The following is a 25,502-nucleotide window of genomic DNA, read 5'->3' on the forward strand; positions in this document are numbered from 1 at the left end:
AGATAGATGGATAGATAGATAGATGGGTAGACAGATTGATAGACAGAGAGAGAGAGAGAGAGCGAGAGAGCGAGAGAGAGAGAGAGAGAGAGAGAGAGAGAGAGAGAGAGAGAGAGAGAGAGAGAGAGAGAGAGAGAGAGAGAGAGAGAGAGAGAGAGAGAGAGAGAGAGAGAGAGAGAGAGAGAGAGAGAGAGAGAGAGAGAGAGAGAGGGGGGGGGAGGGGGGCAGCGGTACACTACAAGAAATGAAAATACTAACACACACACACACACACACACACACACACACACACACACACACACACACACGGACACCCCCATCACACACAAACACATACAAATTAGAGTGGTAAGAAGCAGTGGACAAGGAAGAGAAGGAATAGGAGGAGGAGAAAAAAAAAAGATGATGAAGATGAAGGCGTAAAAGGAAAAAGAGGGACGAGGAGGATTACCGGCGTTAAAGGTAAGGTGCGGTAAGGTACGGTAAGGTAAGGTAAGGTAAGGTAAGGTGGACCCGGACAGGTAGGTGATCGGATTAAGGTGACGTAATTCAGTCCAGGACGTCAATTAGCTGCTCTGACGCACCCTCTCGAGGTGTCCGGGATGCGTGACTCAGGGAAAGGTTACCACAGGGGAGGAAGGGGGGGCTGAGGGAAGGACTTCAAATAAGCAGAGAAAAAAAAAGTCAAATCTATGTCACATGAGAGGAGAAAAGTAAGAAAAAAGGAGTTATTTATGGCAGTTATGACTTGCAAACGTCTACAACTACCACCACTTCTACTACTCCTACTACTACTACTACTACTGTTACTACTACGACTACTACAACTCACGCCCTCTTTTCCCCTGCAGTGTGGTCCGTGATGGGCGTGTCGGGGCGCTCCTGTGACCTGCCCTGCTACCTGAAACCACGCACGCCGGGGGACAGACCCAAGCTGATCCTCTGGTACAAGAAGGGACAGAGGGCGCCCGTCTTCAGGTACGTGTGTGTGTGTGTGTGTGTGTGTGTGTGTGTGTGTGTGTGTGTGTGTGTGTGTGTGTGTGTGTGTGTGTGTCTATTATTTTTTCCTGTCACGAATATTAATTTAACTTCATATGATAGCTGACACTCTTTACACAAATAAGTTACCCGTTTTTAGTGTAGCGCTGTCACCTTTGAGGATTTCCGTAAGACTAATACCCAAACCTGTCATCACTGAGCTACATATGCACTTATGAACATCAATTGGAATATAAATTAATTACGAATCACTCTGTAAAGATGCCTAAAGGCCACATGACGGCATTCAGGACGAGCAAGTTTTATGAGTAGGCTTGGCGTGCATTCACCGTGGCAGGATCGGCAGGCGCACGGCTCGGCGGCGGCGAGGAAAAACACATGACTGTTAATAACTCCGCTTCAAAGTGGTAATCATGAGTGCCCGCACGGGTCAGGTTAATGCAGGATGATTTTTACGTCTCTCTCTCTCTCCCCTTCTCCTATTGAACTCTATCTCTTAAATTCCTCCCTAATATTGCTACTATCTCCATCTGTTATTGTTATTATTTTATCGTCCGCTTCTCTGAACTTGCTGAGTAAACCAGCGTCATCATTCATCCATGTCAGTAGTGAAATCGGGAATGGTCGTTCTTCGTCTGTATTAGCTACTTCCTAAGATGTGAACACCTTCAAGAGGGGAGAATCAAGAAACTCTCCTACATAAATTAACGAATCTATCGAGAGCTCTTTGGCTCCCTGTGTGGGAGCTGTGATTAGCGGGCTTTTTGCTCTCATTGGTTTGCTCTCGATTGTCTCCATTGCTGTAAGAGAGTAAAATAAAATAAATGAAAATCATGGTTTCAGTCACATAAAGGCAACAAAATATGACGCGAGTTCGCTTGGCAGCAAAGTGCCATAAATAAAACAAACTTTCAACAACAAAAAAGTATCTGACCGTTGAAGTTGCTGGAGCGATGAAAATTTGTTATCATAGAGTTAAAGGTAGGACTTTACAATTTTGTAGATCAGTACTGACACACACACACACACACACACACACACACACACACACGCAAAAAAAGCAAGCAAACAAACTTGGGCTTGTACACATCATGCTGTTAGGAGAGCTATAAGTCATCATTTTTACTCCCCATCGAAGTGTGTTTCGGCCACCCTCAACGCAGGGCTGCCAACCACTGAGCTTCACGGAGGTCAGTGGTGCCAACCCGCACCAACGGTTTGAATTTATTGACATTTAAAAGTTAAAAGTATACTAATTACGTTGAAATAAAAAAAAATAACAAGAAGCATTTTTACAGTAATTGTATCAAAACAATACTGAATTTTTTATATTAAAATACGTACTTTTTCGCTTACCATGCCGTTGTCATCCCCCCCACACACACGCATACCAAGGGATGTATATAAACACAAATTCGCGTGGATACAAACGATGTGGGTTTAAAGAGGAGGTTGTAGAGGAGGAGACGGGGGAGGTTGTCGGGGGTTGAGAATGCTGTGCACGTCCAATAATATGCTGTGGAGGTCGAGGAGGAGACTGTCCGGGTCGAGAAGATGGTGGTAGTGGATAAGGAGGAGGCATGAAGAGTCAAGGCCGAGATGGGTGTTAAGGAATAGAAAGTGGGGTTAAGAGGGAGGTTGTAGGGGTTGGGGATAAGGTTAAAATGGCCGAGGAAGAAGTTGTGAAGGTCGAAGAGGAGGTTGTTGGGGTTGAGGATAAGGTTAAGGAGGTTGGGGAAGAGGCCGTGAAAGTTAAGAAGGAGGCAGTGGTGAAGCATGAGGTTGTGGGGGATGAGGAGGAGGTTATATAGGGCAAGAAACATGTGGAGGTTCAGGAAGAGGTTGAGGAGGTTGTGTAATTTCGAGGAAGAGGTGGTGAAGGTCGAGAAGGAGGTGTGGAGGTACAGTAGAAGGCTTTAGAATCGAAGTAGAATGTTTTGGGGGCTGAGGAGGAGGTTGATGGGGTGGATTTAATTCGGGTCCGATAATAACCCAATCAGTGTCAATTAAATGGAGGAATAGCTTGTATCTCATTCACACCAAAAAAGCATATCGATGTTTTTCTTATTACTCCAAAAAACAAACAAAAGAAACAAAACAAAAACTTCACACCTGGTAGCACACACATACACACACAAACTACACACTTATAAACGCACATACACTCTGACACACACACACAAACACACACACACACACACACACACACACACACACACACACAGCCAGTTTATGAATACCGGCAAAGCCACAGTAATATCAGTTCACAAACACCCACCACCTCGTCGAGCGTTGGAGTGTACCTCAGCCGCGCAGCCACAGGTAAAGCTTCTCTGATACAAATATTTTTCTTCCCTCAAGGTTAGATTTAGTTACGTTCCATTTGATTTCTCCCTGTGCTGTCACGCCGAGGTTAGGTTCGAGTGGGTGAGGCGATGTGAGGCAAGGGAAAGGGGCAAGAGAAAAGGAGAGATAGTGCAGGAGTGAAAGGGTCGGGAAAGAATCTGCAAGTAGGACTTTTCCCTTCAGGCGCAGCGGCTGGGACCTGAAAACCTGCCTGCATTACGGCCGTGCAATTTCACAGAGACAGGAGAGTACACGACACACACACACACACACACACACGCGGTCTCTCTCTCTCTCTCTCTCTCTCTCTCTCTCTCTCTCTCTCTCTCTCTCTCTCTCTCTCTCTCTTTCTCTCAGGCCCTTAACGACGCCCGCTCCACGCCGGTAATGGCCATATCAGCTAAAATTGGACAGTTAAAAGGTTTGTGTCGAGTGTCTCTTTAGTGCCCGTTATCAGCTCCAATTGGCACACGCAAAGGTTCGCGTTTCCCCGTCGGACACGAGAGGCGGTGCCGCTAATTTCAGTGCAGCAGCGGGGCGACGGGTGGCGGGGTGTGGAGACGGGGCAGTGGTGGCTGGGGCTGAGGGGGGAGGGAGTGGCGGGATGGAGTAATGGTCAGCGTGAAGCAAGACAACTAAGGGAATGGGGAAAAGGAGATTTGGCATGGCGGCGCAGGCGGCAATCTTTTATCTCCAGAAACAAGTAAAGGTGACTGCAGGAGCGAAACAGTATTTTCTACTTTACGTTTTGACGTTGGACTTCAGAGAACGAAACCTTGTGATGGCTTGCGTCACATCCAGACTCTGTGTTGACTTACCTCTGCAACTCACACAATGCAAAGCGGCATGACACGGATATTTCTCTCCTCAACATCATACTACATTTAATATGTAAAATTTTCTATCTTTCTATCTATGTATCTATCTATCTATCTACCTATCTATCTATCTATCTATCAATCCGTCTTACTCAGGCCCAAAGCTATGGAATTCAATACCTAATCACATAAAACTTTTGCCAATAACAAGTTCTTTCAAAAGGCATTATACAAAATATGAAATAGCTAAATATTAGAAACTTGAAGCTTCTTTATTATAAACAGCGCCTGTCGTGATTCAACTTTCTAGAAATGAACTTTCTTTCATTCTCCTTCTGTTCCTTTTCCCTCTCCCATTCAAAGGCTGTACATGCTATGGTGTTCATGGCCAACAAGGCTTAAATTGGTTCTAGGTAGGATGAGGCATATGTGTATATGTTTGTATGTATTTTCTCTTTTGTCTTTGTCTTGTTTGGGGTATTTAATATAAAAAAAAATCATAATTTCCCCCAATAGCAATTTGTTTTAAATGGGCTACTTGCTCATATATAAATATTACATTTTATTGTTAAAAAAATTTCTGCAAGTATAATAAAGAGTTTCAAATAGAGTTTCAAAGAGTATCTATCTATCTATCTATCTATCTATCTATCTATCTATCTATCTATCTATCGAGAGAGAGAGTATGCCAAGAGCACTTATGAACCACAAACGGAAGAGGTAAGACAAAATACAGGTCTCGCTCTGTCTCATTCTAATAAATACGAGGCGAACATTTTATTCATCAATGCTGCAATGCCTTTAAAATTTACCTAATCAATGTCTAGAATCTAGAATCTAGAGTTCGGGTTGATAGGTGGTCTTTTGGACAGCATGTGGGTAGTTTTAAGCCACTCGGCGGAGGCTGAAAAATCCCAGCTTGGTGGCACCGGTCGGGGATTGAACTCGAGTCCTCCTGAACGCGGGGCCGTCTTGCTGTCTGTTCAGCCACCGCCTCCCCAGTATCCCAGTGTTATTAACGCCCCAATAACATTTACATACAAACAATGCATATATTCATAATTATTAATGGCATACATCACTCTGCTTATTAGAAACTTTTATCTACGCTCATTATTATCCAATTTATGCATTATTTTATTATAAACTTTTCACATACAATCGTCTGAGCGAATAACTGTTGATTCACAAATAACATAAATTTGCCAGATATACAACGCCAATTCATAAATGCAATGAGTAATAAATTTCTATCAACCTTTAACCGGAATAATAAATGTCAATATGTAAAAAAATGGACAGTATTTCTACACGCCTTGACCCGGACTGATAATATTAATTTGAATTACTGACCCGCTGCACTGTACTCACCCACCCTCTGCTGAACTTGAAATGCAGAAAAAAAAAATGCAGAAAAGAACAAAATGCAGAAAAAAGGGCAGAAAAGAACAAAACTAAATAAAAAATTGCAGAAAAAACAAAGCTAAAAATGCAGAAACGAATAAAAAATGTAGAAACTAAATAAAAGATGGAAAAACGAAACAAACAATGCAGAAATAAAAAAAAACGCAGAAACTAAATAAAAGATGCAGAAAATATATAAAAAACGCAGAAATCATATAAAAAATACAGAAACTAAATAAAAAATGCAGAAACTAAATAAAATGCAAAAAAACTAAATAAAAAATGCAGAAACTAAATAAAATGCAAAAAAACTAAATAAAAAATGCAGAAACTAAATAAAAACTAAACAAAATAAAAATACAGCGAAGAACAAAACAAAATAATCCGACTTTTTTCTGTACAATAATTCACTGGCGATATGGATAACGTAATTCTGGCAGTGAATCTTTAATTTACGGAATATAACAACGAGCACTGTACTAATAATAATGGCGATATCAGGCTTCATTTTCTCGTACCCTCGTCCGAGTTGTTATTTGTCAATGTATAGAGTATTAAAGTATTTATTAATGTGGCTTCTATTCAATGTATGTGTGTGTGTGTGTGTGTGTGTGTGTGTGTGTGTGTGTGTGTGTGTGTGTGTGTGTGTGTGTGTGTTATTTATTAATGTGGCTTCGTTTGAATGTGTGTGTGTGTGTGTGTGTGTGTGTGTGTGTGTGTGTGTGTGTGTGTGTGTGTATACAATATTTTCTTAACACTACAATATTTTCCCAGCACTACAATATTTTCCCAACACTGCAATATTTTCTCAACACTACAATATTTTCTTAACACTACAATATTTTCCCAACACTACAATATTTTCTAAACACTACAATATTTTCTCAACACTACAATACTTTCTCAACACTACAAAACGTTCTCAACACTACAACATTTTCTCAACACTACAATTCTTTCTCAACACTACAATATTTTCTCAACACTACAATACTTTCTCAACACTACAAAACGTTCTCAACACTACAATACTTTCTCAACACTACAATACTTTCTCAACACTGCAATATTTTCTCAACACTACAATATTTTCTCAACACTACAATTCTTTCTCAACACTACAATACTTTCTCAACACTACAATACTTTCTCAACACTGCAATATTTTCTCAACACTACAAAACTTTCTCAACACTACAATATTTTCTCAACACGAATACTTTCTCAACACGAATACTTTCTCAAACTACAATACTTTCTCAACACTACAATATTTTCTCAATACTTCAATATTTTCGCAACAATACAACGGGTCAGAAGTAAAGGTCATGGGCCGGGTTGCGAATGTCGAAAAATAGAATTAAAAATACTTGTTAGTGCACGGGATTGGCCGGGCGCCGTGGGATGCAAGATTAAACACACCTGTCTCTCCATCTTCCAGGTCACATTAGATATTTATCCGCTCCTCAGAAATTCATACATGCCTGGCGTATAGCACATTCCTGTAGACGAGCGCGATACATCAACCCTCCTTCTGATCTCTGGTTCACATTGAAAAACACAGAAACAAAATATATATTAATAATTCAAAAACCGTATGGATATATACACCTAAAAATGACTATATCTATAAACAGGTGAAGTGCATATCAGAAAAAGTTTTGATGTATGAAAAAGTTGAAGTCACTCATGTTTGCCTTTCAGTCCATTCCCCATGAACAACTATAACACTTATTCGATCAGTTTCATAATGTATAAACTTAGTGCGTCCATCGCATAACACCAAGTTTGTAAATATACGCATGCGAGGCTTCTAAAGAATTGTTTGTGGGTTTGTTTGTGTATGTGTGTGTGTGTGTGTGTGTGTGTGTGTGTGTGTGTGTGTGTGTGTGTGTGTGTGTGTGTGTGTGTGTGTGTGTGTGTGTGTGTGTGTGTGTGTGTGTGTGAGAGAGAGAGAGAGAGAGAGAGAGAGAGAGAAAGTGTGTGTTAGTTTCAGCATTTCACTGGAATTGAACACAAACGTACGGCTCGGACTTTTGAGGCTCATACTAATTTTTCCATTCATTTCGTTTCGCTCAACCTGGCTGAAAACGATCCTCTTGTGCATGATACCCTGTGAGTGTGCGTGTGTGTGTGTGTGTGTGAGAGAGAGAGAGAGAGAGAGAGAGAGAGAGAGAGAGTGCATGTGATTATTTTTAGTCCAGTTTGTGTTTGCTTCGTGCGCGTGGTGGTTTCTGTTCTTTATTAGCGGATTAGTTGCGAGTCTTCCCGTCTGGATGAGGAGCCGGGCCGGTGAAATCTGAAGCAGCCAATGTATGCAAGAGCTCTGGAAATGGCTTCGTGTTCGCTCTTTGAATCCACCATCAAGAACATTCCTTTCTGGCGTCGTGGCGAGCTGAAACAATATCTCCAACAATTCCTTTTTCCTTCAAACACACCCACACCCCCCCCCACCCGCCCATCCACACACACCCACAAACACACCCACCCGCCCATCCACACACACCCCCACCCACCCGCCCTCCACCATCAACAAACGGGCTTTCCCTTCGCCTGCACACCGCCCTTTATGCCCCGTTCCTAAACATCAGACATTTCTATGCATTCCCTATTTTTTTCCATATTTTTGTAATATCCATCCGGCTTTATTTTAGCTGAAAGTGACCTTCGCTGTGCCCGCGTTTTGTATGGAATTCGTTCGTTTATCGGAATTTAGATAAGGTTGCTGCCGGTTGGTTGGTTGGTTGCTCTCTCTCTCTCTCTCTCTCTCTCTCTCTCTCTCTCTCTCTCTCTCTCTCTCTCTGCTGAAATTCACACCGCTTTGTATCATTTTAAAATATTTCGAAGACAAGGGAGTGAAAACGATGAAGTGGAGCAGGAATGTGATGAATTATTATAACGAGGAGAGAATGTACTAAATAAATGAGAAAGTACAAGGTAAATGAGGTAAATTAAAATGAATAAATGAGAATGAGGTAAATGAGGTAAAGGAAAGTGAAGATAATGAGGTAAACGAGGAAAATGAGGTAAATAATTGAGGTAAATGAGAATGTACACGGCAAATGAGAGGTCGTGAGAGAGGGAAGAGACTAGCAACAACATCGGAAATATAGTGAAGTAAGAAGAACACAAAAGAAAAAAGGATTGAATGGTTTAAAGAAGATGATCCAAACCCATCAAATCATAATCCTCATTCTCTACTTCGTGTTGGCCTTTTAAGCACATCTTTTAAAGGGCATCAAAGAACACAGGTAGCGAATGAAGGGATAATGGAGGCAGCTCATGTAACGGCCGAAATGCATAATGATATACTTCGTGATTTTCAGCGGAGCACAAAAAAGAAGAGCGCGAGATGAAGCGAAGGCGGGTTTAAATATTAGCGAGAATGAGAACGAGAGAGAGAGAGAGAGAGAGAGAGACACCGCTTCGATATTCGTCCTGAGACTGTATTAGGAGAATGTCTGCGTGGTTAAGCCCATGGGGAACATTTATCATTCATCTCCGTCAGCGAACAGGAGGAGGAGGCGGACGAGGAGGAGGAGGAGGAGGAGGAGGAGGAGGAGGAGGAGGAGGAGAAGAAAGTGTAAGGAGAATAGGAAGAATTTGGCTGACGACCGTGTGTGTGTGTGTGTGTGTGTGTGTGTGTGTGTGTGACCTGCATGACAGCCCTGGTTCTTTATGGGAGGTGGGAAAGGAGAAGGCAGGATGTGGAGGAAGGAAGTGGATGGCCTGAGGCAAGGGGAGGGAGCACAAGTCAGGTTCTATTTAATTTTGAAGAGACGGAGGTGGAAGGAAAAAAAGATGAAGGAGAAAGAGAGAAGAGGGGAAGGAAAGAGATGGAGGTCAGAGAACGGAGGTGGAAGAGAAGTGAGAGAAGAATAACAAATCCAAGATAACTGATAAAATAAAGGAGATGGACACGAAGGAAAACAATGAAAATACAAGAATGGAGAATCGGAGAGGAGGAATGAAAACGAGAAGGAATGAGATGGAAATGGAAGGGAAGAAGGGAAGCGAAAATAAAAACGATGGGAACAATATAAAGTAGAATGGTATGGCAGGGGAAGGGAAATGAAGGAAAGAAAAGGGGGAGGAGAAGAAAGGGAGAAGAAACAACCAATGAAGTAAATCGAAAAGGAGTTAGCGAAAGAGAAGGAAAGGGAGGAAATTGATATGGGAGGGGGAAGAAAACGAGGAAAGGAAATAGAAAAAGGAAAGAAAAAGAAACATAAATAATGGAGTTAATCGAATAGGAGTTGATGAAAGAGAAGAAAAGGAGATAACCAGAGAAGGAGAAAGAGGAACGAGACATACAAGACAGTGAACAGAAGGGAAGGAAAGGGAAAGGGGGACAGAAGGAAAGGAGGGAAAGGAAGGCAAAAAAAAAAAAAAAAAAAAACGAGAACATGGCCCTCCCCCTCCCTTCCTCCCTTCCCCAGAGCCTGAAGGAGAGAACGAAGACCCTGTTTTTATGCTCCCTAAACCCTTCTCTCCTGACTGACGGCCTTATTATTACATAGGGAAGGCGGCGCTGGTGGTGGAGGTGATGGTGGTGGTGGGGGGGTGAGGGTGGTGGTGATGGTGCTAGTAGTGTTGTTGCTGTTATTGTTGGTAGTGGTGGTGGTGGTGTTGGTGGTGATGTAGGTGTGTTTTTTTTACAGTGCAGGAAGCAACTCATGGGAAAAAAAAGAATGATGACAAAAAAAAAACGCTTATCACTACCGCTGTAAAATGTTATTGTTGTTGGTGGTGGCAGTGGTGATGGTGGTGATGTAGGAGGTGTTTTTTTTTTACAGTGCAGGAAGCAACTCATGGGAAAAAAAAGAATGATGACAAAAAAAAAAAAAACGCTTATCACTACCGCTGTAAAATGTTATTGTTGTTGGCAGTGGTGATGGTGGTGATGTTATGGGTGTGTTTTTTTACAGTACAGGAAGCAACTCACGGGAAAAGAAAGAAAAATGAGAGAAAAACCCCCGCTTATTACTACCCCTGTAAAAAGTTGTTAGTGGTAGTCGTGGTGGTGATGGTGGTTAGTGGTGATGGTGGTGGTTGTGGTGGTGGCGTAGGGGAGGCGTAGAGATGATATTCCCTTCAGTATCCTCGTTGACAAATGCCTCCTCTAAAACAGTTGAATGAATACCATATGATGTAAGTAATACTGTGCTCTTGATAAAAAAAAAAAAAAAAAAAAAAAAAAAAAAAAACTTTGCTCATGAGAAACTATACTGATTACGCAGAGGAGGAGAAAAAGGAGGAGGAGGAACAGGAGGTGGAGGAGGAGGACAACGAGAAGGAGGAGGAGGAAAAAAATAATTGAGACACGTGGCGGGGACTAAAGACGTACGATACCAAAATAGAACGTAATCCCAACACCTCCCCCCCCCCCCCTCTCTGCCACCACCACCACCACCACCACCACTACCGCCGCCTTCGTTAGTTAATAATAAGGCCGCTATCTGTTACGTCCCCGCGTCCTCCTCTTTGTCAGGATATATACGTGATAATGATTACTGTTAACGTCTATTTTTGTCACCCTTCCCCTTATCTCACCGGTTTAGTTTAGTCGCCCACCCACTCATTCTTTATCATTCCGAGGTTTGAGTTTTTTTTTCTCCCGCTAGTATTGCTGATGAAATCTCGGCGCCGGCTTAGTATGAAAGAGTTGTTCAAATTAGGGTTTTCGCTTTGCCGCTCCGTGTAATCCTCCCATGGGCTTTGGAATGAGACGTGGCGATATTACCTGATGCTTTTTTTTTTTAACTTTCTGTACACCTCGAGTTTATCTTTAAAGGTTTGGAGAATTATATACCATGACCGACTACTTTACTTCTCCTGATTTCCCACAAATTTGCGATTTTGGGATTTGGGATGCTGTCATTGTTTCTTGGAGCCGAGATCGGGTATATGTGAACAATATTTACTTTAATGCTCGCGTTCATTTTTCAATCTACACTTAAGGGTTAAGATGTCTTCATTCTTGATTTTGGATGAGATGATTAATAGTTCTCTCAGTTGTAAGCAATTATCACTACTACCGGTCTTTTATACTGAGTGAGAGGATGCTGAGAGGGTTAGGTGCTCAATACTCGCCGAAGGACACTGTGCAGCCACACACATTGGTACCACCGCCTGTGTATGCAAATCTTCCGGTGGCGCCTCTCGGTTTCGTCATTTTTAAAGATGAAAGCTCCCCACACTTCATTCAGCACCATCACAACATTTCATGATCAGCTTATGGGGAGAAAGGAATGTACGCGTTACTCTTCTTTTAAAACTCACAAAAGTCTTCCTTTTTCAAAATATATGTCGTTCAATGCACTTCCATACGATTTTTTTTATTTATAATATTGTGTTTAAATCAAGAGGCAATGAGCTACGTGAGTCACCATCTGTCACTAAGGTGGTGGTTATACAGGCAGGGTGGAGTTTGCCCCGCGCCTCACTCGCTGCGAGCCGCCACCACCATCAACAACCCCTAAGTCTTAAGGGCCAGACCGTGCCTCATATATCAGTTTTGTAATTCATTCAAGCCGCTCAGAAAGGATAAAACTGCCAAATACTGAGTAATGTTTCATTCCATCTATCTCGATCCATTTTCCTTTCGACACGTTCTTTAGTCGAACACGTCTGGGCAGAGGCCGCGCCAAGTCTCCGGCACTGGGGCGTCCTTGACATTACTTTGTCGTTAGGCAACAGTCGTTATCGTCGATCTGTTCGTCCCGCATCACCGCCGGACCCGCAGGTCCTGCTGACGGTGCATGAGGCTGTTCGTGCACGCGCAACCTCATGCAGCCACATTCACCCAGCATGCAGTTCTTCCGTCCCTTCAAGGTCACCAGGAAAGTTGTTCCTCCACGGACTTCAGCTGCCTCCTCTACGCGAACTCAAAGCTCTCCTGAGGATGAGGGGGAGGAGGAGACTGGGAAGTCGGGCTGCAGGGCACACTAGAGCCGGCGGAGGGCCTCAGCCTCTCGTCGGTGCAGGGGTAAAGAGTAAACCTGGTAGGCGACGACAGACGCTAATTTCCCAGATGCAAATGGCACTTCGGACCACTTTTCAGCTATTTTCCTTCTGCACCTCCTCCTCCACCTTCTCCTCTCTCTTCTGTTCCTTCCTCCTTCTCCTATTTCTTCATCCTGATGCGGCATTGGCGAACGAAGATCTTGCAAGAGCCTGGGAAGGGAGGGGGAAAAAGGAGGAGGAGGAGGAGGAGGAGGCGGACAGGAGGAGGAGGAGGAAGAGGGGTGGGGGGGGGGAAGAAGGAGGAGTGAGGCTGTAGGTTGAAAATACGTTTCTTGGCGTCGAGTTTGGCTTTTGTCTGATAACTATAATATTTCTCCTGCTGCTCTGATCCGAGGGGCGGGTACAAAACTCTTTGAACCTGTGCTGGGAGTGTCTCTGGGGCTGGGGCTGGGACGGGGCCTAGGGTAGGGGGACGGGACAAGAGGGAGAGAGGGCCGGAGAGAATGGGCGGGCAACTGCATCTCCCTAAGCGCCGCCGGATATCAAAGTTGGGGAATGACTTGGCCGGGTGTCGCGCCGCTCGCCCTGCCTCCCCGGACCTCGAGTCTTGCCGCACTGGCCCAGCAGCGTTTTATTGCAGGCACGGTGCGAGGCGGTCTCCTCTTCCTTTGTTTTCCTTGCCGAGCCGTCTTGTTTCCTGCTCCCTGTCTTGGATTTCTCTGAGTATCTTCCACCATCCATCGTCTTCCCTCCTACCGCCCTCAACTCGTCCCCTTCAAGAAGCCGTTTCTCAAGGCCTCAGACCAGCGTTACCATATTATCGTACCCAAAACATCGCAGTTATCAGTTCCAGGGCCCAAAACTCTCCTACCCACACAGCTAACGAGATTCCAGTTAAAGTTATCGTTAAAAGCGTTACTTATTGGTGTTTATTTGCGATAGGTGTGAGTCAGAAACCGGAAAATATAATGTGCTGCGTGGCTAAGTACGATAATTCGGTAACGCTGCCTCAGACCCTCCCAAGCGAGGCGATGATTCAGGGAGCGTCTCGTGCGGCGGTGGAACAAAACATTTATCATCACTCACGCGCTGATTCTGCAATTCCATCATTCCCTCGACGAAGATGACAGATGATACCCCGGCATTCATCCATTGCTCATGCATACAAAAAAAAAAAAAAAAAAAAAAAAAAAACATGACGCATACGTGAGACATATAAGTCATTCATTCATTCATACATACATACATATATTCATAAATCCAATTCATACATATATGAATTTAGTTTTATCACCGAAGATCTCGAATTTCGCAGCAGGAAAAGATTCAGGGACGGAGAATTGCCCCCAAGAGACAAAAGAGGCGAGCCAAAATACATAGAGGAGGAGAAAGATGGAAGATGAGGAGGAGGAAGAAGATGGAAAAGAAGGAAGAGGAGAAGGAAGAGAAGAAACAAGATGAAGGCAAGGAGAAATAAAAATGACGATCAAAATAAGTTTAATGGTGATAGTAACATTCGAGAGAGAGAGAGGAGAGAGAGGAATCCTTTATTTCACAGTATATTTTCTCCCTTACCTCCTGACCTGTGTGTGTGTGTGTGTGTGTGTGTGTGTGTGTGTGTGTGTGTGTGTGTGTGTGTGTTGCATGTCCAGCCAAGCACGAAAGCGACATTCAGCCTTTGTGAGCTTGTCTTTAATACAGAACCTTGTTTTTTCACCTTCTCTCTCTCTCTCTCTCTCTCTCTCTCTCTCTCTCTCTCTCTCTCTCTCTCTCTCTCTCATTAGAACCCATTAGTAGTAGTAGTAATAGTAGTAGTAGTAGTAGCAGTAGTAGTAGTAATAGTAGTAGTAATAGTAGTAGTAGTAGTAGTAGTAGTAGAAGTAGTAGTAGTAGCACGTCACAAAATTAAACAAATATTCCATCCTACCTTTTTTTTTCCCTAACCGCCTTTCCATCAAGACTCACCGTCATTCCTTGTTCTCTCCTCGCCTCTTCATGCCTTCCCGCGTTTCTCCATTCACTTGAGCACCAACACTACAACTACTAAACCATTTCTGTTTGTCTCCTTTTATGCACTAACTTCCTCAAAATCAGTCAGGTACTACACAAGTTTCGAAAGTTTTATATATATAATTTTTTGTTCTGTCTGTCTGTTGCGCTGTTTCGTCTGTCCATCTGTCTTAATACGTGCATGAGACGGTGAGGCGCGTGGACGGTAGGTGATGCGACGTTCCGGAGGAGAGGTGGGAAGAGAATGAGATGGGAGAGGAACGGCAATACGAAGTTTCTTTACGCTCTAGTTGTCTCTTCCAGTGCCTTGCCTTGTCTCCATCCACCCTCCCGCCTCCCTCCGTCCCTCCGCGCCCTTTCTTTCTCTGGTGCTTTTGCCGGTTTCTCCTTCAACTGTTCCGACTTTTCTTCTTTTCTTTCCTCCTTCACTTCCCTTGTACATTCCTAACCTCGTCTTTACACCGCTCCTTCAGGCTACATGTCTTATTTTTCTTCTTTTCTTCCCGCCCACAGAATTCACACCACCTCTCTCTCCTTCTCCAACTTGTTTCTTGCCTTCCTTCCTTTCCCCGTTCACATGCATTTCTCCATTCCCGCTACGCACCCTTCCTCCTCTTCCATTCTCCTCCATCCTTTTTCCCTCCCCGACACACCACCACCAATTCCTTCTGATTTGTACCACCAACTCCCTCCCTCTTACCACCTTCCCGACTCACTCCCCACACCACCAACCACCAACCTCTTACTCCCCGCCACCAACTACCAACCTCTTCCCCCGCACCACCAACTACCTCCCCCCCACCACTAACTCCCCTCCAACCACCTTATCCCCCTCCTACACCAAACTTAAGCTCGTTCTCCTTCTCCTTCATTTCCGTCCCACTCCCGTAGTCTTTTCCCCGACTCTTCATGCTTTCCCCTTTCTTCCTTGCCCTTCCCTTCCCTTCCTTTCCTTCTGCTCCTTTCCCTGTTCCTCTTCCTCCAGCATTTCCTTCATTCTTTCGCGCCTCCTTGCCTCACTTTCTTTCCTTCCTCCCTTGCCCTGTTTCCTCCCTTAACCTGACTTCTCCATCCGCCATGAGGCCAGATGGAGTTACTCTGAAAATGGTGTGTGTGTGATGGGGGAAGGTAGGAGGGGAGGAAGGGGGGAGGGGGGTTGTGTTGGGGTGGGTCTGTTTGTGAGTGGGGGGAGTGTGTGTGTGTGTGTGTGTGTGTGTGTGTGTAATCAAAGGCCGGCGCTCAAACAGTCCACGCACACCGGACTGCCACGACTCGTTATGGTCTGGTTAGGAGTAATTTTTTTTTACTCCCTCGAGGGAAGTTGTGGAGACTGTGTGTGTGTGTGTGTGTGTGTGTGTGTGTGTGTGTGTGTGTGTGTGTGTTCGAGATACATACACATTGGAAGGTGGAGAGACTGAGAATGAAATGAAATGAAAAAAAAGAGAGAATATAAGCAATAGGGAGGATGACTTGAAAATAAAGAGGTGAAATACAAATGAATGTTTAATAATACAAACTTCGGAGCGTCTAGCGAGTATTCTTGTTCTTTTTTGTTATTTTTTGTTATTGCCCTTGAGTCGCCTCCCTTGCTATATATAAAAAAAAAAAAAAAAAAAAAGACACTACCCAAAGCTCACGACGAAGAGCCATTAAAATATCGGTTCAGGGCTTCCTTCAACACCATTCACATCTTTACCCAAACCTTAAGAGCAGGGAAGCCTTTACAACATTACCTATATCATAGAGAATTGTAACAACCCTCGTTTAAGTAGCCTCTCCTCTACCTATTTACCTGGTCTTTGCCATTAGGTGTGAGGGCGAGGCATTCAGAGTCTCCTAATTTATATAAGACCCAAGTAAGGAAGAAAACGAAAGAGGAAACTACTTCTACATTCAAAGATTTTCCAATGCGGTTTGTGTGACACCATTTCTCCTTTCACTCGGCTACTTTGATGGGATCTCCTCTCCTTTCCTGCGTCCCTTTGACAGAGCCCCATTAAGAAAATAACTACTCGTAAGAAGATGTCGGAGATACACATCAAACTCTTCTTCTGCCACGCGTTGCTGTTCCATCTTCCCTTCAACGTCCATCCCCAGATACATAGGACAACCATATGTATCCTTCCCTCTGTTACATTCTCCCTTCCTACCTCCATCCAAAGGTACATAGGACAATCGCATGTATCTTTTCCTCTGTTCCATTTCCCCTTCCCACCTCTCATCAAAGATACAAAGGACAACTGTATGTATCCTCTCCTCTGCTTAATGATGCTTTCTCACCTTCATCCAAAGATACATAGAACAACCGTATCATTTTCCCCCTCTGTTCTACCCTCCCTTCCCACCTCCATCAAAACAACGGTGCGTATCTGTCTCTCTGTTCCATACACTCTTCTCACTCACTCCCATCCTCAGCAACACAGGACATCCTAACCTTCCCTCGCCGGCACCCTCGCGTCATGTGCACCCCCGGAATAGCCAGAGACAAGTGCCGAACACACACGTACATGCCAATAAAACGCCTCCCTGGTAGCAGCCTCCCCTGACGGCGCTCTCTTCCCTCTCCTTCCGCTTCCAATACAGACGCGGTGTTCCGGGTATGTTTTTCCCTCCTTTCTTCAATTTAATAATTCGCCTTAAGGGACATGGCGTGGCTCACAAGTATAACGGAGTCCGATTTGGAGAGAGAAAGGAGAGATTGCTGTTTTGAGTGTCTGTCTCTTTCCTGGTAGCCCGGTAATGGATTTGTTTGTCTTTTTCCACATGCCGGGGATGGTTCAAAGTGGGTATTCTCAGATGCTTCCACCCCTCACATCAACTATATCCAAAGGCCGAAAATGAGACCAGTCGGGTTCTAGTAAGTGTTTTGTTTAGGTTCAGTCGGGTTCTAATGAGTGTTTGGTTTAGGTTCAGTCGGATTCTAGTAAGTGTTTGATTTAGGTTCAGTCGGGTTCTAGTAAGTGTTTGGTTTAGGTTCAGTCGGGTTCTAGTAAGTGTTTTGTTTAGGTTCAGTCGGGTTCTAATGAGTGTTTGGTGTAGGTTCAGTCGGGTTCTAGTAAGTGTTTGGTTTAGGTTCAGTCGGGTTCTAGCAAGTGTTTTGTTTAGGTTCAGTCGGGTTCTAGTAAGTGTTTGGTTTAGGTTCAGTCGGGTTCTAGTAAGTGTTTGGTTTAGGTTCAGTCGGGTTCTAGTAAGTGTTTGGTTTAGGTTCAGTCGGGTTCTAGTAAGTGTTTGGTTTAGGTTCAAGATACAGAAGAAGGGTTAGACTACCAGAAGGGTCATAAAACTACCCATGGAAATGCCCACAACTCCTACAAAACCCTAGTCAAATGTGTGTGCCAGGGCCCCCAGATTATTCTCTTCCTTCTGTCCCCACATTGTAGCGATATGAAGATGATGAGTCGCTTTACATCTCTCTCCGGACCTTTGTATATGAATAACATCACGACGAAAACACTGCCAAGTACATCACCTAAAACACTCACTACTGACGAGACTTTCCCTTCCCTCCAGTTCCCTCAGATCAGACTTTCCCTGCCTTCCATTTCCTTAGACGACACTTTCCCTCCCTCCACCTCCTCAGACGACACTTTCCCTCCCTCCACCTCCTCAGACGACACTTTCCCTCCCTCCACCTCCTCAGACGACACTCCCTCCCTCCATCTCCCTCAGATTAAGACTTAGGAAGCACTAACGACTCCAAGACATTACTTAGCAAACTACTATCGGCTTTCTACCCCCCCCCCCCCTAGATAAACACAAAATAAGCAGTAATTACCAAACTTCTTTCCTGATGCTCTGCTAACGACTCCATTTTACGCTTCCTACCTTAGCAATCAGTGACTACCCAAGTTCCTCATTGCTACTTTTCTAACGATTTTGTTCCTACTTACTCTCTTATATGAACAAGCAGAGAGAGGTAACCACCCAACCTCTTCCCTGACACACTCTTAACGACTCTGTCTTCGTGACTTCCCACACCTAAACAGATAGGAGGCAGTGATGACCCGGTCGGTATTCTCAAAAGCTTTCGCCTTTCACATCAACTATTTCCAGAGTCCAAAAAGGAGATCAGACGGTTCTAATGAGTGTTGTTAGCTTCATGGTGCAGAAGAGGGGGCAAACTACCATAACGGTCATAAAACTACCACTGGAGAAATAACCACAACTCCTACGAATGCCTTGTCAAAGATGTGTTACTGGGCGCTGTAGTGATATGACCCCCAATGCCTTCCGTGGCACACTCCTGGCGGCTCTTTTCACCATCTTAAGACAAACACATAGAAGCAGTATTCAAACTTATTACTTCTGGTGACGCCTTTCAATCCCAGCTCCCTCAAATAAACACAAAAGAAGCTGTAATGACCTAACTTCTTCCCGAGCACAATACGGACGCCTACATATGCTTCCTACCCCGCAGACACACAACCAGAAAACAGACACGTAAGAACCTCCTCCTTGACACACTCCTGACGGCTTTATCTTCACCCTCATACCTTAAACAAAGACATAGATCACAATAACAACCTAAACAACCTATACGAGTTTTTCCATCGCGCTCTCCTGACATCTCTTTCTCCCTCTTCTACGCAGCTACGACGGGCGGGTGCCACAGCTTCTGAAGGACATCCGGGCGGAGGGCGGCGTGCTGACGGTGACGCGGGAGGCTGCCACGCTCACCTTCGAGAGTCTCACCCTCGCCCACGCCGGCCTCTACGAGTGCCGCGTCGAGTTCTTCCGCTCCCCGACCCACACCAGCCTCGTCAACCTCACGCTCGTCGGTAAGTCCGCGCGATGACCTTCTTTACCTCCGACTCTTTTGGTATTGGCGTCCATCCCCGTTCTTGTATCTTATGTGGTTTACTTATTTGTTCTTTATTTTGGGGTTTATTTTTGTGTCTGGTTTTATGTGGTTTATCGTTTTGTGGCTTAAGTTTTGTGGGGGTTTTAGTTTCCTGTTTCTATGCGTTTAAGTGGTTTTCTTCTTCTCTGGTCTAATTTTATGTGTTCTACGTTCCCCTTCTTTGTCTTTGTGTCCATCTTAGCCTTCTTCTTCTGTAATGTTGGTCTATTTTTAAACATCAGGTACGTCTATCTCTTCCTCCTGCTCCTCCTCCTCCTCTTCGTCCAGTTCTCAGCCTATTCCTTTCGTCGCTCTCTCTCTCTCTCTCTCTCTCTCTCTCTCTCTCTCTCTCTCTCTCTCTCTCTCTCTCTCTCTCTCTCTCTCTCTCTTTCTTATTTTTCTTTTGATCTCTTTCATATTCTTTATCATTTTCGTTTCTTCTTCTTCTTCTTCCTTTTCTTCTTTTTCTTCATTTTCTTCTTTTTCATCATCATCTTCGTAGTTGTCTTAATCTTCCTCTTCATTATTTTCTTCCTTATCCCTTTTCATCCTTCTTAATATATTGCCTTGTTTATCTCCAATGTTTTTTCCTCCTTTTTACACTCTCCCGACGTTTCCTTGTGTATATCCTCCTCTTTCTCCTCCTCCTCCACCTTCTTCCTATATTACTTGCGTTATTTTCTTCCTTTGTTACCCTTCTCCTCTCTCTTCCCTTAAAGGATCGCCCGCGTACTTATATATATTCCTCCACTTCCTCTTCTCCCTTCCTCCACTTCCTCTTCTCCCTTCCTCGCTTCCCTCTCATCCTCTATCTTTCCCTCTGTGCTGCTTCAGTTTCCCTTTGATTTTCCTCTGGCCATTGTGTTTCCTTTTCTCCTCCCTGGTTATCGTCCGTCTCTCTTCGCCTCTTTTGTCCTTCTCTTCTTTCTTCTTCTACTCTTCCTCTTTACCTTTTATTCTTTTCCTTTTAGTGCATTCGTTTTAATCATTCTCCTTCAGCTAATAAACTAATTTCTCGTTCATTTTTTCGCCACATTTCACTGCATTTGCATTTTTTCTCCTCCTCTTCTTTCCCTTTTTACCTTTACTTTTTTACTTTTTTATTCTCTGCCCTTTCGTGCGCTCGTTTCAATCATTCCATTCTCCTTCAGCTCACAAGTAATTTCTCGTTCATATTCTCGTGGCGTTTCCCTGAATGTACTTTTATATATAACGATACCAACTCACAAAGACGGGGAGGAGACATGTTATTACTTTTTTTTCCGGTTTCGTTATATTTCTTTTATTTGAGAAGTGGAATACAACCGCTTTCTTTCCTTTCCTCTTGACCGCCAGCTATGTCATTGTCAATAACATTCTCCTTCCTTTCATCCCTCAAGAAGGTTGGTTTTCCCTTCAAAAGTCAGTAATCAAAACCAGCCCTTTCGTTTCTTTTTTACACATTTTCCAACATCGTTTTCATCGCTGTATTGAGGTCACACAATGCTTTCACTGTTATATCTTGGAGTTAGTGATCAAAGCCTGTGCCCTCGTCTCCTTTTTACACATTTTCCAACATCGTTTTCATCACTGTATTGAAGTCACACAATGCTTTCACTGTTATATCTTGGAGTTAGTGATCAAAGCCTGTTCCCTCGTCTCCTTTTTACACATTTTCCAACATCGTTTTCATCGCTGTATTGAGGTCACACAATGCTTTCACTGTTATATCTTGGAGTTAGCGATCAAAGCCTGTTCTTGCGCCTCCTTTTCTCACATTTTCCAACGTCGCTTTTATCGCTGTATTGAAGCCACGCTAAATTCTTTCACTATTATATCTATTTTTTTTTTATTTGCTTTCCTTGTAAAGTCGAAGTGATTGCTTCTCAAAACTTATTAACGTCAGCTTTGTAGGCACTAAAGTCACATACACACAACAACAACAACAACAACAACAACAACAACAAAAACTTCACTTCATCTACTGTCATGTGAACAAATTTCTTCTTCTTTTTCGTAGTCGTCTTCATCTTCCTCTTCATCATTTTCTCCTTTCCTTTTCATTCTCTTAAGTGGTCCACTCTTCGTTTCTTTCTCTTTGTGTCTTTTTCCTCCTCCTCCTCCACCTCCTCAGTCTTCTGTTAGGTTTGTCTAATTCTATATTTCAGGTATATACCACTATCTTCTATCCTGTCCTACCACACATAGATTACTATTAGTAGCGGTAGTAAACAGACACCCTCGCCATAGACCGCCAGGTCTTCTGGTGTCTGTTCTTCCTATGTATTTCTATGTATTCCTCCTCCTCCTCCTCCTCCTCCTCCTCCTCCTCCTCCTCCTCCTCCTCCTCCTCGTTTAAGTTTTCAGTCTATTTCATCCGTTGTTCTCTCTCTCTTTCTTGTCTCCTCTTTTCTTATTTCTTTCACATTTTGGTTCCGTATCCTAAAGGTAATCTATCGTCTACTTTTTTTCTTTCCTCCCTCCCTCCAAGCCTCGGAAATACAGAGTTAATAAAGCCTTGACCTCCTGGTGACCTACGGAAATTTCTTTAGCTTCCTCAGCGTCCTTTGCCGCCGCCTTCTTTCCCCTCGCCCCAAATAAGGAAGTCGCTAAGGTGCCCTCCATTTCGCCTTTAACTAAGTGACTGACGAAAATTTGACCTCTCTCTCTCTCTAACTATCAATCTCTCCCCTTTTCATTTCTGTTCCTCCTCTTCGGCCCTTCTCTTCACCCTCTGGTCACCATGATGCTCTCGTCTCGACCTATCAGTTTTCTCCTTTCCATACCTTTTTTTTCGTTTCCGTCCCTTCCAATTCTCTCTATCCCACTCCCCTTCCTTGGTCGAGTTTTCACCGTCGCTTCCCTCCTCGTCCAGACTCTCTCCTTCACCTCTACGAAGCCATCCGTCTCTCCTCCCACCCTATTGTAATTTGGCCAACAGTTATCCATCGTCCTCCATCTATCCTTCGTTTTATCCGTCGCTCCTCCGTCTTCGTTTTAATTCTTTTTCGTCACTGTACTCATCCGTCTTCTTTTCCCAGTTGTCTCTATTTGCCTGTCTTTGTTCTTCCCTTCCTTTCCCTTCAGTCACTCCAGCGTGCCGCGTCCCTTTCTTCTTCTGCTCTTCTTGCCTGCACCCTTCCTCGACTCCTCCTCTTGATCTCATTACTGCCCGCCGCGGTGGAAGCTTTTATTGTTTTCAGCGTCGCGTCTCCCCTTTTGTTTTCATGTTGTCGTCACTCAAACTCGAGAACCATTTAATTTAGACTGATGAAATTTAGTATGTACATCAGCGTTGCCAAAGTGTCGTCCTCTGAACATTGCATTTATCTTTTTTAGGTTCAAAGACTGCCGCAACCACACAAACAACGATAGAACATTAAAGTTAGCCTTAAAACTGTTATTTGTTGATGCTCTTTGTGTGTTTTCTATAGTTATCGGTCAAACTACGACAATGCAATGCAATGAGTGCGATAATTTGGCAACGCTGATGTACATGTATATTGACCTAACGTAGATCGCTATTTCAAATCAAGGTCGAAGGTCAACGTCACACTAGCAAAAACGTATTTCTGATATCATACAACTACTACAGTATGTTAAAAAAAAAAAAAAAATGAGCCCATTGCCGAGAACACGACAACCTGTGCCAAAGCAGCCTGGCGGCGTGACGGGTGTTCCATTAATATATTTTTCCTCCTATCACATTAATTATTATCGCCAGCCTCGAGAAGGGCGGCGTTTTAATCGTGGCTCATCTGACTGTTTGTTTGTTTGCCTGATTATCGGATTGTCCATTGCTAAGAAAAAAAAAAAAAAAAAAACTCGGATCGGCATGTTTTTTCAAATTCGCATGAGAACATCATTGGGTGAATATCTCAGTCTGATTGAATTTGGGGGAAATTCCAATAAAATCTGACTGAATGTGGACAATGAATTCTTTCTTCAATGCCCGACGTTTCCCGCGGTGTGGTTCGGACCCTTCCCGATAAAAGCCAAAAGAGACGAATGAATGATGGCTGCCATCTTCAGAATTAAGTTTTCCCTATTTAGCGGGCGATACCCAGTCCTTGGAATTCCCGGTTTGATTTATAAAGTTTTCTCCCGTCTGCTTTTTAATTCTCTCTCTCTCTCTCTCTCTCTCTCTCTCTCTCTCTCTCTCTCTCTCTCTCTCTCTCTCTCTCTCTCTCTCTCTCTCATCATTCATCTTCAGCTTTGTACCTTTGCCTCTCATTTCAGCTTTTTTCCCATTTTTCAGCTTTGCTCTCTTAATATCTATAGTTTTCCTATCTTGACCCTTCAACCATTTCCACCCATCTCTTGCTATCATCTCTTTCTTCTCTCTTCCTCCACCACAACCTTCTCCTCGACCTCCACGTCATCGTCCTCCTCAGCGTTCTCGTCCTCCTTCTTTTCCTCCTCGTCCTCAAATCTCGCCGGCACTATACGTTAAGACTGTCAGCTTCTTGTCAGACGGTTCCGGCGAGGCAGGCGCGCAGGAGGTTCTGCCACTTCTCAGAAACGCCCACCTTGCTCCTCCACCTAAAGGCCACAAGTTCCCGCCAGCTCTTTCCCTTTCAAGAATCTCCTCCAATCTCAGGATAATCATGCTCGTTGCTTTTTAGCAGCTAGCTTTTTCTTTTTCTTTTCTTCAATAACCTAGCTTCTCTCTCTCTATAACTCCTAACAATCTGTCTCTCTCTCTCTCTCTCTCTCTCTCTCTCTCTCTCTCTCTCTCTCTCTCTCTCTCTCTCTCTCTCCTCCCTCACTATTCCATTTTCAAGGCGTCTTCAAACACCCTTTCTCAGTTATCACTCCTTTCGCAAATCTTTCCCTACTGATTTACTTCGTTCATTCTAAAATATAGCCCGCATCTCTTAATCTTCTCTAACAAATTACCTCCATCATTCCCACGTTATTGGCAAGATTAATTTCTCCATCCTGGTCAGCTAAGTACGGATAAAATCTGGAGATGGATCGATGGAATTTGTGTTAGTTAGTTTTCTTTACAGCAAGGGAGGCAGTTCATGGGCAAAAACAGCAATAACAACAACAACAATGAAAGAGTCCGTTAGAAACTCCTCCGAAGAAAAGTAGAAAGAAAACGTGAGGCCAAAAAAGAAGTCAATTTCGGGTGAAGATGTTAATGGCAGAAGGTGAATAAATGAGAAAAGTGACCCAAATACGCAGACTGACCTCCTGTAGGCTCCATATTATATTTCTGAATCTCTATGTCCTCAATCCCTTTCATGATTCTCCTCCATCACTTTCCGGTCAGCCTCTCCAACACTCGACCATTCCCGTCACCAAACGATTTCAACCCCACTCCTCCTTCACTGATCCCCCTTCAAATCCTCTTTCCCAAACCTGTAACCATCTTAACCTCCTCTCTCCTCTCCCTACGAGACCCTCTTAACTCACTCTACTATTCCGCCAACTCCTCTTCAACCTCTCCTAGTCTGGCTTCTCCTAAACTCCACTTAACCCAACGGAGCCGCCCCCACGTAAGGTCTTCCGCTACTCAGGGTCTGCGAGAAAGTGATGGCCATTGCAAATTGAGTTAGGATCGTGTGTTTCATTAATCCGGGACACAGGAACGCTCTGCCTGACCCTCGATGTATTATTCACCTCGCGCCGCCGACAGCCTATCGTACTGAGTTATGAATGTGAGTTTAGGGAGGAGCAAGAAGGGGAGACGGAGTGGGACGGATGGTGGAAGTGGGTGGTGTGTGTGTGTGAGAGAGAGAGAGAGAGAGAGAGAGAGAGAGAGAGAGAGAGAGAGAGAGAGAGAGAGAGAGAGAGAGAGAGAGAGAGAGAGAGAGAGAGAGAGAGAGAGAGAGAGAGAGCATACACAGGGAGAGGGGAATCCTTTGAATAAACACGGCCGAAAGTTTCGTTTCCTTTCACTCACATATAAAAACAAATCACACAATTCTTTTTTCTCTCCCCCTTCTTTTTATTTTAGCTGCAACATTCAACGTCGTCACACCCAGAAGCCAAACCAAAGACTAAACCAGTAATCAACCAAGCTGTGTTACCGGTCCCGTCATATAGGCTGCAATCTCTGTTTAATAGTCCGGTAATCATAGCTGTGTAATTACCTGACCTACAAATTACTGTCGTCATAACGAGGTCACTTA

The 25,502-nt window shown here is 43.9% G+C and overlaps 1 protein-coding gene across 1 annotated transcript in view; it reads left to right on the forward strand.

The window, feature by feature from the left end:
* Nucleotides 1-855: 855 nt before the first annotated feature.
* LOC126991936 (basal cell adhesion molecule-like) overlaps nt 856-25,502 on the forward strand; it is a gene marked incomplete at its 3' end in the record, with an annotated part of 133,585 nt that continues 108,938 nt past the window's right edge. The window contains exons 1-2 of the mRNA XM_050850606.1: nt 856-978; nt 19,134-19,321. Coding sequence (XP_050706563.1) covers nt 863-978; nt 19,134-19,321 — 304 coding nt within the window. The remainder of the gene's footprint in view (nt 979-19,133; nt 19,322-25,502) is intronic.

Source organism: Eriocheir sinensis, unplaced genomic scaffold (genome assembly GCF_024679095.1).
Source record: "Eriocheir sinensis breed Jianghai 21 unplaced genomic scaffold, ASM2467909v1 Scaffold368, whole genome shotgun sequence".
Lineage (NCBI taxonomy): Eukaryota > Metazoa > Arthropoda > Malacostraca > Decapoda > Varunidae > Eriocheir > Eriocheir sinensis.